Source organism: Tripterygium wilfordii, chromosome 20, assembly GCF_013401445.1.
Source record: "Tripterygium wilfordii isolate XIE 37 chromosome 20, ASM1340144v1, whole genome shotgun sequence".
NCBI classification, from domain to species: Eukaryota; Viridiplantae; Streptophyta; class Magnoliopsida; order Celastrales; family Celastraceae; genus Tripterygium; species Tripterygium wilfordii.
The window spans coordinates 10,973,329-10,986,594 of record NC_052251.1 but is presented as its reverse complement, the minus strand read 5'-3'; the positions used below and the strand labels follow the sequence as shown (position 1 = coordinate 10,986,594).

Below are 13,266 nucleotides of genomic sequence, written 5' to 3'. Positions count from 1 at the left end.
AATAATTATGATAGTTACATTGATATATATTTCGCATTCGTCCATGTTAACTGAAAATTATATAAACATGTAAATGCCGATAAATAATTGGAGTTGAATGAACCAAACAACAACGCGTGGCCTAATTGAAAGGACTCTTCTTAATATCTTAAGTGCATACATGGTGGGTGGGAGGGTGTTTTCCTGGGTTGGGACAAGTCACACCCCAATACCCCATTACCAAGCCAATTATGAACCTTACTTATCCATTCATTCGCCAACCCCACGGTGGTTCTGGGTACATTTTTGTTGGAATTTTCAGTTCACTCATCTATGATATTATCTGTTTTAGATTTATTGTTATTATTGTGGATATATCCGGTCTACATGATTTTGTTTTTTTCTTGGTCATCACATTTTAATACTTGATCCCAAGGAAAAGTCCTTATTAATGAAGAAAAAGTGAGACTCTTATAAAGCAACCCAAACGATATGGAATTTTTTCACATTTTCTTTTTCTTTCTCTGTTTCAAGTTTGTATTTGTGAATATTTACAATTTTTGTAAGAAAATAAATATATAAATCATGCCAATATTTGCTTGAAATCATAAAAATGACGACTTCTCTTCACTACAAGCGCCACACACTGGAGCGGCGTTGCCGTTGATAGAGATTGGATTCAATTGTAATTTTTTTCTTCCAATAAAAGAGAAGGAAAAGTAGTGATTGTTATCCATCGAACTTGAGTGGATGCATCAGAGCGGCGAAGATTCATGCAAAGGGATTGAAATTGCTAGAGCTTTAAGCGTCCCTCTCTCGTCTCTTGCTTAACAACATTATTTATTCAAGACCCTTGATTGCAGGGGTCTGTTTTTTTATCCATTGATTATTTGATTTGCTTTTGAAACTTACCCTCTTCTTCTTTTTCTTTTGAAGCTTTTCATATACTCTCTTCATTTGTGCTGCCTACATATACTCTTCTTCTTCTTCTTCTTCTTCTTCTTCTTCTTCTTCATTTTCCAGTAAGATCTTTATCATATTCCGGACTGGTTTTTGGTTATTTTTGAAACCATTAAAACCTCAACTTCACCCAAATTACTGATTGCATCATCCAAACAGAAGTCCCAAAGAATAAGAAAGTATGCTCTGAACCTACTTGTCTTAAAATCTCAGTTGGGTCTATTCTGTTGTGTTCTGGGTGTGCTTGATTGGGTTTTCTTTCTCATTTTTAAATCAAGCGAAAGCAGATTCATCGATGGCTGATATTTTACAGAAAACTGGATTCAAAGTCAGCAGAAAAGTAGAGACATCAATACGGGCAGCAAAGCTGGTTCTGCTCTGTGTAGGATTTATAACCACTCTCATTTTCTTCAAAGTCGCCTTACTTCCTTGCACATTCAATTTCCTCCTCTCCACTCTGTCTCCTCTCTGGATCTATCTTCGCTCTTGGCTTTCTCCTCCTTACATCTACATAATCCTCAACTTCATCATCATCGTCATTGCAGCTTCTTCCACACAATCCCTATCTAATCCCCTCAATAATTTCAAGAACGACAACTCCACCACTAATCCCCCATGGCAGGACATCCAAGAAGAAGAATTTAATCCCAATTTCTCAATCAATGAAAAATCCATCGAAAATCCATTGAAGGAAACATCCGATTCCGGCCAAAACAACCCGGGAAATATCACCGGAGAAGCAGAGGAGGAGGTGGAGGAGACACTGGACACGCTTGAGGACACTTGGAGGCTGATCATGGAGGGGAAACGAAATACGGCGAAACCAGAGCCTAAGAAGAGTGACACATGGGATACGCCGCCGAGGGTGGTGGTCTCTAAGGAGAAGGAGGATGATGTCGGCAGCGACGATGGTAATGATCCGGTGGCTTGGGCTCGGCGGGAGATACGGAAGTCGGACACTTTCAATGACAGGGTAACACTGATAAAGAGAGAAATTGTTCAGAAGTCTATGACTCAGGACGAGTTGACCCAGCGAGTTGAAGCCTTTATTAAGGACATGAGGTTGCAGAGGGAAGAATCTGAACAGCTTTTCAGGGAGATTATTAGCAGAGGTGTTTAGTTTTAATTTTAATTATTAATAATTACTATTTTAAGCTAAACACCTTTTTAGTAATCGATAATAACTAGGAAGGTGTACCTTCGATAATAACTAGGAAGGTGTACCTTTGGACAACCCGTTAAGCTCAAATTGAGGTTGTGTTAGGTATGCGTAAACTCACCCGACATGTTAATTGGGTTGAGATCCAATGCAAACCATTTGAAAATAACTATCTAGTTTAGAATTAAACTTTCGACCTCGGACGAGATTCTTTACGCTCTTAAGTTAATTGGTTAGTATATCGTCAAGTGAAACAGCAAAAGAAAAGAAGATTCCCTATTAATGATGTCCCATAATTTTATATACAAAAAGATGGTATTATGAATCATCCATTGGAGGCAATTATGAATTAAAATATGGACAAGTGTGGTTAGACTTCAATGTCAAGTTAGTTAATTGAATCCTCCACTGTACAGAGTTTAAACCCTTCAGAATCTTTCGGGTTTGTTTTAGTGTGTCATTAATATATGATATTGTACTTCTCCTACTTTTGTCTTTGACCAGACTCTTTTTTGTTTTTGTTTTTTTTTTTTTTAAATTTTTAGGATGTGGAATGGACATAATTAGACAATGGTCATACATTTTATTGGCATCCAAACAAGAAAGTAGGACAAATCAACAAAATTGGGGCACCAAACATAAGTAGTTATTATAGTGATTAAACATAAGTAGTTATTATAATAAATTGGTGTGGTGGTAGTGTCTCAACCCAGCATCATCGAGATCACGGGTTCAAGACACGGAGGTCCAACCTTTATGCTGATGACGGCCGGGGTCACATCATCTCACGTCATCAACAGTAGTTATTATAGTGAAGATGCTCGAGGTCTCTGGTGTTCCTGCATTAATTGGAGCTCATGAAGGTTTTGCTGGCTTCTCCATCCAATCTTAGAGAAAATTGAAGAAAATAGCATTGATATTTGATGCTGAGTACAGAATCCTAGGAGAGTTGATCCGATTTCGATACCAAAAGCAGAATTCATATTAATGGACTGAGCCTACCTAAATGGCACAAATTATCTGGAACGTGGGACATAGGCCCAAATGATATTAATTTGATTTTTCAAGGGAAGGCCCACGATAGAAGCTTGCTAATGCTACGTGGGTAGTCTTCGATTTTTTTTTAAAACTCTACTGGCTACTGGCTACTGGCTAGTGAGACAAACACAAGGGAGCAATTCTGATTCTCAAGAGAATATTTGTGGCGTAAACTCTACAGATCTTGGATTCACTATTGGGAGAAAGACAGAGGGATGGAGGAGACGACGTCGTCATCGTCGGAGAAGGAGAATATGAAAATTAAGAAAAAGGAGGCGTTGGGGTGGATGGAGTGGCTGCGAGGCTGGATGTACCTAGCACAGGAGATGCTGTTCCAGAGGATCATGGCCAGTCACTTGCACAACCCGCTCCCTCTCCCTCCTATCAACGACCTCACCTGCATTGTTACTGGTTCTACCAGCGGTATCGGTCGCGAAATCGCCAGGTTAATGCCTAGCTTTTCTGTTTGATTCCCGAGAATTCTCTCTCTGATTAAAATTGATTTATGCCTACTATCTAATCAGTATCTGTTGGTACCAATTAAATGAACTTGTATCTGGTCTCTAATCTCATTATTATTCGTGTTCGTTTATCTATCGACTACTAAATAGTGAATAATTTAGCACTCAAAGATGAATCTAGGTTCCCTTTTAAGTTAATTTTTATAGCCCTTGTCGTCATCTTGTTACTACTACTTTTCTGTTTAGTGTTACGGAGCAAAAGAGAGGTAACTTTATGTTTGTGTTGGCAATTGTTGGTTATACGGAGCTAGTCATTAATTGCTTTAGCAGTTGTTGAATGCTCAGCAATTAAAGAATTAGGTGTTAAACAAAGCCTCTGTCTAGGTTTACTCACTTCTTTTATATGAACTCTTCTAATTTTCACTTTTTTCATAATCATCATCCAAATTCCTATTTAGAACTCAGCTTTCTTGTAATTAATTCTGCTTGATATTTACTCCTTGTATGCTCAATAGCACTTATGATTTCACTGAAGCACTATCTCAGATTTCATTTCCACACAGAAATCTCTTTGGTGTAAAATGTTTGCCTTGGTTCTCTGTTCAAGGTGTGTTTGCGTGGACTTGCATCAGTAAATGTTCTATTTTTTTTCCTTGATAGACAAATAAAGATATCATACGTTTGTACTGAACAGGCAGTTGGCGCAGGCTGGAGCGCACGTTGTTATGGCAGTTAGGAACAGAAAGGCAGCTCAAGAGTTGATACAGAAGTGGCAAAATGAATGGTCTGGAATGGGCCTCCCTCTCAATATTGAGGTAGTTCCATTATTCCATAGTTGCTTCTTAACTGCATCAAAAACATCTAAAACTTAACTATTCTTGTAAAAGTTTAGTAATAAGTATGTCCTCCTACTTGAGTTACTTTGTGGCTTGAAATCAGATTAGTCAGGACAAGTGATGATGGAATTGACGAAAACATGTTCATTGTATGTCTTCTAAATGGGTTGCACCCTCAGTGCCCTGTTTCTCTTATTTACAGAATTGTTGGTGGCCTTTTGCTGACTGTTCTTTTTTGATACATTTTTCAGCCATCCTGAAAAGTGACATTTAGCTTGTTGGATGCATAATTAAAAAAACGAAGTGAAATGCATGATTTAGTGGTATTTAAAATTCATTCTATTTAATGTTTTACTGTAATGCTTAATGTATTGTTATGACTTCACAAGGTAATGGAGCTTGATCTTCTCTCCCTAGAATCAGTTGTGAGATTTGCTGAAGCATGGAATGCACGTTTGGGACCTTTGCATGTTCTTATTAATAATGCAGGGATATTTTCCATTGAAGGTTCGTCTTAGCTATCCATTTTTTTATATGAGGACTTAGTTATCCAATTTACCATTTGTTATTTTGTATTCTTTAAGATACCCGCCTTTTGCAACTCCTTACTGGTTTTATTTGCAGTTTTTACTTAAATTGCTCATTGCAATTAAGTTCTTTGGTGGAATATGTTTGTTTTTATTGTTCTTCTGGATGGAGTGTTTTCCAGTTTCCAACCTCCGACCATTTGAATTTCCTTATATTTTTTAAGTTAGTTGCTTAATGATATGTATATTTGAACTATGCAAAATGAACCCTTGGCAGCGTTACTGTATCTTCTGACCACAGTTTGTCTACCTTTATCATATTTGTCATTCACTGTGGCCAGTTATTCCGTATGTTGGATCAAGCATTGGGTGGAACATGGTATATGTTATGGTTACCTATACTTTTGGTGATTTGTGAGTATGTATTGATTAGCTTTGCTATAGCTTTTTTAATTGTCATAAGTGCTGTCATTTACCTTGTAGTAGGCCACCAAAAACACTAGTAGATTTATTATAAATAAATTATGGTAGAAAAGGATAAGTTGTGTTTGAAGTGATGTTCTATGGTCTCAATGTATATCCATGCCTTTGCTTCATACTTTTTCACTAAATATTTTCTTGAAGTTCTTCATAGTATTGCTGGTAGTGAGAATACTTGCTGCATTCATGTTGAAGACTCATATGCTTTGATGTATTTGAACATAGAATCACAGAAATTTTCAAAAGATGGGAATGAAGCACACATGCAAGTGAATCATCTGGCTCCAGCATTGCTCTCATTATTGCTTTTGCCATCCCTAATCAGAGGATCTCCAAGCCGAATTGTTAATCTGAATTCTGTAGTAAGTTCCACAGCCAATGCAGTTTCTTATTTTCTGTCATTTCTTATACTGTAAGGCTCTTAACTTTTATCAGGCAAAGTTTATAGTTCCTAGTTCGTGAAGTAATCAGATGCCATCAGTTATTACTTGCTTAATGATTGTAACTTGATTGTAAGAAAGTGGGAACACTGGGAAGGAATGGATAGAGTTGGAAGAACTAGGGAGTAGTGGAGATTAATCTATTGTGGTGTTGGAAGGCCCGACTGTTTGAGAGATTTCAACAAACTTTTTGATTAGCTGGATGAATCCCGTGGGGTAAGTTTTCTTGCAGTCGGTTTCCAGCATTCACCAAACCCGCAGCAGTGAGTCTTGTGTATCAGGTTAAATAAATCCACTGAGTTTTTAATTCTGCTTAATGTTTACAACGGCAATGAAGTCTGGGAGATAGGGGTAGCAAGTGCTCTATTTCCTAGACATTATGGTTTGAGTCCTCTATATTACATGGTCATGTCCTTACTTCTTTTACTTGCAAGTCTTGGACATACTTAGGAATGGATGATTCAGAAGTTCTTGTGATGGCAGTCTATCTTTGGGTCTTCTCTAAACATGCAGATATGAGCAGAAATCTTGGGAACATTGCTCAGAAGATGCTGAAGTTGTTGGTTGGTCAACAACGGCTACCATAAGCTTATAAAAATGCTCCATCCTTCATTTTGCTCTTGCAGTGTGTATGGGAACTTTCCTGTACCACACACCAGCAATACTATGGATTATGTGCTTTTCATGATGAAGATATAGCAAACCCATTAGCACCTGTTTAATCTCGTCATGATACTGTTACAATCACTTTTTTTTTTGTCTGAAGTTGTCTATCCATATTTCTTTTTGTAGATGCATTATGTTGGCTTTGTTGACCCAGAGGACATGAACATCGTTTCTGAAAAGAGAAAATACACGAGCTTAGTCGGATACGCAAGCAGCAAGTTAGCTCAGGTACAGTTATGATGTTTATTGTTTAACATTTTGGATTTCCTGTCAAATGTTTTAGCTTTTTAATGACTTATTTTTCATGCTCCAAGCCCAAAAAAATATCATCTCTTGTGGCTGCCAATCATCTAGTACTTTTAAGGCTGCACAACTACATACAGGAAATACAAAGGTTTCCTTTTTTGTATGTTTGTGAATTTCTATACAGTGGATTAATAGACTGCTGGCTTTTGGACTGTAGGTTATGTTCAGTAGCGTTCTGCATAAGCGTCTGCCTGCTGAATCTGGCATTTGTGTGCTATGCGTATCACCTGGAATTGTGCAAACAAATGTGGTAAGTATAGACAGTGCAGTGCCAAGCTTGATTTGTGTGTTTAATAATCTTAACAACTTCAAGAGGATGTAATATCCTGCTGTTATTTTTTGGGAGAGAAATGTCCCACTGACGGGGTAATTTTAAAGTTGAGTAGTCGTTAGGCTCTAAAGAACACCATTTACTTCTTTAAATAAAACTGTTCTGTTTAAAATTTTATTTGTTTGGCTTTATGATCTGTACTGGTTTACTTTTGTCTGTCACTTTAGTATAATCTCAATTCCTCTGCGGACCCTGGTGATGTACATTTCCCAAAAACTGATGTTGATAGGTGGTGTGATAAAGGATTATACAGAGACTAAATCATATCTGCTTATTAAGAAAATAACTTTGTCGTTGTACCATTACAAGTCAGTGATACGTTTTAATTTGCTCAGCTTTTAACATTATTTAAATGCAATTGCAGGCGAGGGATCTTTCTAAAATTGTACAAGCTGCTTATCATCTCATTCCCTATTTTGTCTTTAGCCCCCAAGAAGGTGAGTCTTCCAAAAACCATTGAATTGTTTTGCATTTTGAATTCTTTGGATCATAGAAACACCATTGAGCTCGATTTCTGAAATTTTTGTTGTGAATTTTGTCTATCAACAATAATTCTTAATACAGGTTCCAGGAGTGCTCTTTTCGCATCAACTGATCCTCAGGTTCCAGAGTACTGTGAGTTGTTAAAATCAGATGAATGGCCTGTTTGTGCATTCATTTCTCAAGATTGTCGACCCACAAATCCTTCAGAAGAAGCTCACAATATCAAGACTTGTTATGAAGTGTGGGAGAAGACATTAGAGATGGTTGGCCTTCCTCTGGACGTTGTAGAGCGGCTATTGGAGGGAGAAGAAATCAAATGCCGTTATGGGGTTAGTGAGGAGTAGTTTCCACTTATCATCACACAAGGAAATCACAGGAACTCCCCAGTTGATGCCAAATGCCTATCATCCATGAAGGTGATTGCAAAGTGAAGGTCACTCTATTGTATGATGAAATGGAAGTAGATATAATAAGACCTCAGTTAGATACTTGGATCAAGTTTACGTTGGCTGTTGTTTTGTTTGCTTAGCCTTTTATTGATGCCGTGACCTTTATTGTCTGCTTCTAGCTAAATTAAACTTCTCTCCCCTCTCACAAGATAGATGAAGTAGTTTTGAAAAGAAAAGAAAGAAAATGCAGTGGAACTGATAGCCTAGCCATCTAGCAAAAAGAACGAAAACAAAGAGCAGAAGCTCAATTGACCCCCTTTTGAAGGTATATGGGTGTATCCGTTACTTATCGTGATGTAAATGCTCAATTAATCAAACGTTACTTACTTTGTTCTTCTTTTCTCAACCTTTTGGTCAATTTTTTCTTTAATTAGGCTGGGCTGGGCTTAATCCATCCAATCGTTATTTAGAAAATCTTGGGCTAATGATTACAAGCTTAGCCCATACTTACAAACAAGGAGCCGGTAAGCCCGTATAACTAGAGGCAAGACGCTTGTTCACTCACTTTCGCGGAACTTTTGGCGATCTACTCTCCTTATCTCCATACGTACTATTCTTTACTAAAGCTCTGCTGCTCTGGTCTGATCATAACACACAGGTGATCCTAGAGCTATCTTCCACGCCGTGGATTTTCTACCTCCGACGAGGGCCGTGGACTTTCTGATTAAAAGCGATTCCCTCAAGTGAGTTTCCTCATCTTCATGCGTTTGTTTCTTCCGAAAGAAAGAGAAAGTTCGTCCTCGAAACAATCCCTTCTCGATGTTTTAACCACTTCCCGGAATGGCCTTGGCCTTGACGAAACTCGTTTGTCATGCAATTTGTTCTTTATTTTTGCTTGAACTAGAATGTGCATTGTTAATTTATTCTTTCGTTTTTCTCTGTAATTTTCTAGTTTTGAAGCTGAGAAAAAAGTTTGTCTGTTGTAGCATATCGCATCCACTTGTTTCCTGGGAAATCCGAGAGTGAAAGAAGAATTTATTAGTTAATTAAAGTTTAAACCATGTCTTCCTTAATTTCGTAGTGTTGATTCTCATCGGAGGCCAGAGCGAGTTGCACTTATAGTTTTATATTTTTACTAGTTTTTTCTATCCTGAACCGAAAACTTGCAGAGAGTTGATTCTTGATTCCAGTTTTATAGCAGAGCAAAAGGATGGAGAGAAGATACAAAATGAAGTTGGGGATGGGATTTGAGTTATTTGACTCCATTTTTTCTCCTTAGCGTGATTGCTCAGATTTTGCTTTCAAAGAAGATTCCGTAATTAATGTCTCTGCACTTCATTATGTTATGTACGATACATATATAAACACGCACAAGTGTAGTGATTCACTTTGCTTCAATTGTGCTAAAAATTCTGTTAGATGCATTTTAAGTTGTGAATTCTTGGGCTACATCTATCAATGTTTAAGTTTGATATCGCATTTAAAATTCTAATGGTGGTTTGGTGATGGCAATGTAATAGCAGTGATGGAAAAGGCTGCATCAAATCAATCTCTTCAACCTTCTTCCAAGCATCCATGGGATGTACCTGCTCTTGCTGGTACCAGCTTTTAATACTTTGCTCCTTTCTATAATCACATTTCTCTTTACTATTTTTTTTCCTTTTCAAATTTCAGATTGCAACAAATAGTTAGGCTAACAACCCCAAGAAAAGCCATAAATTTTGTATAAATTAGTAACTCTGACCCCGGGACATGCTGCCTAAACTAGAATCAAGTGTCTGCTGTGCAATTATGCTATTAACAACTCCTCAGTTTGGCTGTTAAGAGGAAAATTTTGTCTCTTACTTTTGTGGTAACAATTTCATAAGAAGGGAAGGACCACCATCTACCAAAGTTATGCAGTTCCATTTTATCACTCTGTGCTACCATTACCAAATAATAAATGCAGATTAAGCGGTTTTATATTTTTTATTTCTATTGTTGGCTTCTCCATTCAACATACATTCCCTTTTTTGCTGTTTGTTTGTGTATAATTTTGAAACTTTGTGAAAAATCCCTCCTCATGAGTCATCGCTTTCGCGCACCAAATCCAATGCCTTGTGGCAGTGCTGCTGCATAAATGATTCCTTACAGCGACCTTTCTATCTATACCTCTGTACGTCGAGGTCTCTAAAACCTTGTTCTTTTTACCCTCCATTCAATTTCAAATTTACGTTTTACTGGTGTTAGAATTAAAGTATATATTTACTGCCAAAAGTATTTCTTCAAATATATCTATTTCATTGCTTTACCTTTCGTAATTTATAACAATGAAATAAATTCATTTCTTTTGCCTGCTGGTGCAACTATTCTGCGAGTGCGTCTGATTGGCTAGCTTCCCAACTTCAATGGGTGAAGGTCTTTCTTTACTTTCATTTGCACTCTTTCTTTTGGCCTTTAATTTGACATAGAACTTTTATATATGAACCATCATGGAGTGAATGAAGCCATCTCAAAAGTAATAGCTTCTTCTCTCATCTTGTTTTCAATCTCCACATTGCAACTCATATTTAGGTGGTTCATGACAGATTTGGATGAGAGATTGAAAGCAATGCTTATTACTGCATTCGAAGAAGAGGACAATGCCGGTGATACCTTTGCTGAACGAGCAGAATGGTACTACGAGAAGCGCCCTCAGCTTCTCGCTCTCCTCAAGGACTTGTACAACGGATACATCACTTTGTTGAACAGTTGCAGCCGAAGTCAAAGCACACTCAGCAGGCACCCTTCTCAGGTCCTGGCAATTGATCACATATGCCACATTCGAGAGGAAGAATATGATGCCGAGGCCAGCCAAATTGACTCGGATGCTGAATGCTCTCTCTCTTATCAACAGCCAATTTCTGCGCAAAATCACAGCATTGACGACATTGTTGCAGATCTTGTGATCGAGAACATGAAGAATGATTTATTAAAGGACCAATTAAATGACATGGACACATTATGCCATGAGGCGTTGAGGAAGATAGATCTGTTAAAGAAATTACTTGAGCTGTTAGAATCTGAGAGGATGGTGTTACTGAATGAGAATGCAGGGTTAAGGTACAGGGTGTCAGCTCTTTTGGAGGAGAATGAAGGGTTGTTGTCTGAGTCAATGTTTATGAAGAGAAGAGCAGCAGAGATGGCCAGGTGTGTGCTAAAGATGAGGGAGGATCACAGAGTGTGTATGCTCAATCAGAAGATTGATAATCTGCAAGAGCAAATATACGGGTTGGAAAAGAAGAACAAGGAGTATTATCAGCAGCTGGTGAAGAGGCACCGGACTGACAAAGAAGAGAGAAGCAGCAATTTGAAGGGGAATGGGAAGAGCATTGGAGTTCCCGGGGAAGCTTTAGGTTCTGAGGGTTATTTCCATTTTGAGGTCACGAAGAGGGACGAAGATAATGGTGGAAAGAAAGAGGTCAGTTGGTGGAAAAGGGTTAAGACCATGAATTTCTTTATCTGTGGCCTACACCAAAGTTACACTTTTTAATGCCTACTGTTCCTCTAACTTCCATAAAACAGGGTACCGTAAGTAGTATTAGTTATGAGTAGGTCCAATCAACGAAGATATAAGGCGCCTTCTGGGTAAGAAATCTGCCTCATTGATATGGGCGTATGTCAATTTGGATCAGCCCTTGATCCTGAGCAAGGATAGACTGCTCGACACATCCAAGCTCGACTGCTTTACACATCCAAGCTTGAAGGGGTCTCGAATCGTTGGATCTGTGCTGAGTTTGAATTGTTGTTCTGGTGTTTGCTGATGTTCTTTGAAAGTTCTCGCTTTGTTCATGAATGGCAAGAGCGGTTTTTGTACAGGGTATTAATGTCCAAAAATTGTCGCTAGAGATGCAAAAAACCGGTAAAAAAAAAAAATAGTGGACCGTGCAGTTCTTGACATGTTTTGTGTAAAGGAGTAGGTGTCTAAATATTGAGATACTCTATCCAAAATTCCACCAAAGTTATGACCTTAACATAAAAACTTTGAAAATTGACGAAAATGGTAGTTAAGACATGCTATAACCCACAAAAAGTTTTATAAGTCCAAAACATTTTAAGGCATGAAAACGTGCTAACTTTGAAAATAGAAGAAAATTGTGCCAAATTATCTTACAACCCTCGAAACGTCGAAAATGACACCAAGACATGACATTTCCATGAAAACAAGACAACTTTGTAAATTGATGAAAATGGTGACAATCCATGCTATAATCCGTGAAACATCTAACATGACAAGCCATGCTATAGTCCACGGAACGTCTAAAATTGCATCAAGGCATGACATTTCCAGAAAAACACACTTTGAAAATTGACGAAAAATGGTGCTAAGCCATGTTATACCCCACGAAATGTCCAAAATGGAACTAAGACATTACATTTCCACGAAAACATGACAAATTTTGAAAATTGACGAAAATGGTGATGCCAAGCCTTGTTATAGCCCATTAAACTATGAAACTGGGGGCATGCCCTTTCCACGAAAACCTGAGAACTTTTAAAATTGATGTTCAACACTGCACTTTCAGTGGCCACGATGCCATGGGCAGTGTGCGTGGCTTCGAACTGCTTCACGTTCAACGGCCAAGTGTGGCGTGGAGAGGCAACATATGCGGCTTGGCATGGGAATCATCGTATGTCGCGTGCGTGGCTTGGAACAACCTCACGTCCAGCGACCACTCATCAAATGGAGGGGTAGCGTACGTGGCTTGGCCTAGGCACCACCACACCACGGCGCATCCAGTAGCCACGCGAGTGCCGATGCAAGACGTGACGACAATCCTCATCGGTCCACTCCCAGAGCTAATTGGCGGACTACATCAAATGGTGGAAATTTCAAGATTCTGTAGCCCGGCCTAATTATGCAACCTCCATGATCGCAATACTCAGGAAATAGAGTGAGTGAGGCTCTTTCGTAAGGGGTGAAAATGGTCGGTTACTGTCGATTTTTTTTTCCCGATTTTTTTATATAAATTTAACCGATGGATTAGTTAGTTATTTTAATTATCGGTCGGTTTTTTGATCATTTCTTTAAAGAACTATGTAAATTTTTTTGAAAATAATCAACGGATCGGTTCGCTTATATCGGTAATTTTTGTATAGCCCTACTCTTTCGTATGATTATATATTATATATGATATTAACATTTGACATTTCCACCTCATACATCCAAATCGACAAAAAGTGGTCCCATCT

At 38.2% G+C, this 13,266-nt stretch overlaps 3 protein-coding genes across 5 annotated transcripts; all 3 read left to right on the top strand.

Annotated features, from left to right (window-relative positions):
- Positions 1-1,234: 1,234 nt before the first annotated feature.
- On the top strand, positions 1,235-2,959 carry LOC119986997. Its single transcript, XM_038831679.1, has 3 exons — positions 1,235-2,051; positions 2,644-2,703; positions 2,799-2,959. Exons 1-3 carry the CDS (start codon positions 1,235-1,237, stop codon positions 2,957-2,959), a joined length of 1,038 nt encoding a protein of 345 aa, XP_038687607.1.
- A 288-nt stretch (positions 2,960-3,247) lies between these two features.
- Positions 3,248-8,260, top strand: LOC119987371 (dehydrogenase/reductase SDR family member FEY-like). Its single transcript, XM_038832258.1, has 8 exons — positions 3,248-3,581; positions 4,292-4,412; positions 4,823-4,940; positions 5,666-5,802; positions 6,673-6,774; positions 7,010-7,102; positions 7,548-7,620; positions 7,748-8,260. The coding sequence occupies exons 1-8, from the start codon at positions 3,352-3,354 to the stop codon at positions 8,008-8,010; spliced, it is 1,137 nt and encodes a 378-aa protein (XP_038688186.1). The 5' UTR covers positions 3,248-3,351; the 3' UTR covers positions 8,011-8,260.
- A 354-nt stretch (positions 8,261-8,614) lies between these two features.
- LOC119987372 (kinase-interacting family protein-like) lies at positions 8,615-11,973 on the top strand. 3 transcript variants are annotated; one of them, XM_038832259.1, is made up of 3 exons: positions 8,616-8,798; positions 9,579-9,653; positions 10,623-11,973. In XM_038832259.1, coding segments are annotated over exons 1-3 (1,020 nt in total). In that variant the 5' UTR covers positions 8,616-8,797; the 3' UTR covers positions 11,567-11,973. The 3 variants fall into 3 exon arrangements, with proteins under 3 accessions (XP_038688189.1, XP_038688187.1, XP_038688188.1); XM_038832260.1 differs by having other exon boundaries at positions 9,576-9,653; XM_038832261.1 differs by lacking the exon at positions 9,579-9,653 and having other exon boundaries at positions 8,615-8,798.
- The last annotated feature ends 1,293 nt before the right edge of the window (positions 11,974-13,266 follow it).

Coding starts and splice junctions, on each gene's coding strand:
- LOC119987371 (XM_038832258.1), top strand. CDS start 3,352: ATGGAGGAGACGACGTCGTCATCGTCGGAGAAGGAGAATATGAAAATT. Junction 4,413..4,822: donor GCCTCCCTCTCAATATTGAG/GTAGTTCCATTA, acceptor TGACTTCACAAG/GTAATGGAGCTTGATCTTCT. Junction 7,621..7,747: donor TGTCTTTAGCCCCCAAGAAG/GTGAGTCTTCCA, acceptor TTCTTAATACAG/GTTCCAGGAGTGCTCTTTTC.
- LOC119986997 (XM_038831679.1), top strand. CDS start 1,235: ATGGCTGATATTTTACAGAAAACTGGATTCAAAGTCAGCAGAAAAGTA. Junction 2,052..2,643: donor CAGGGAGATTATTAGCAGAG/GTGTTTAGTTTT, acceptor TTAAATTTTTAG/GATGTGGAATGGACATAATT. Junction 2,704..2,798: donor ATTGGCATCCAAACAAGAAA/GTAGGACAAATC, acceptor GTGTGGTGGTAG/TGTCTCAACCCAGCATCATC.
- LOC119987372 (XM_038832259.1), top strand. Junction 9,654..10,622: donor GGATGTACCTGCTCTTGCTG/GTACCAGCTTTT, acceptor GGTTCATGACAG/ATTTGGATGAGAGATTGAAA.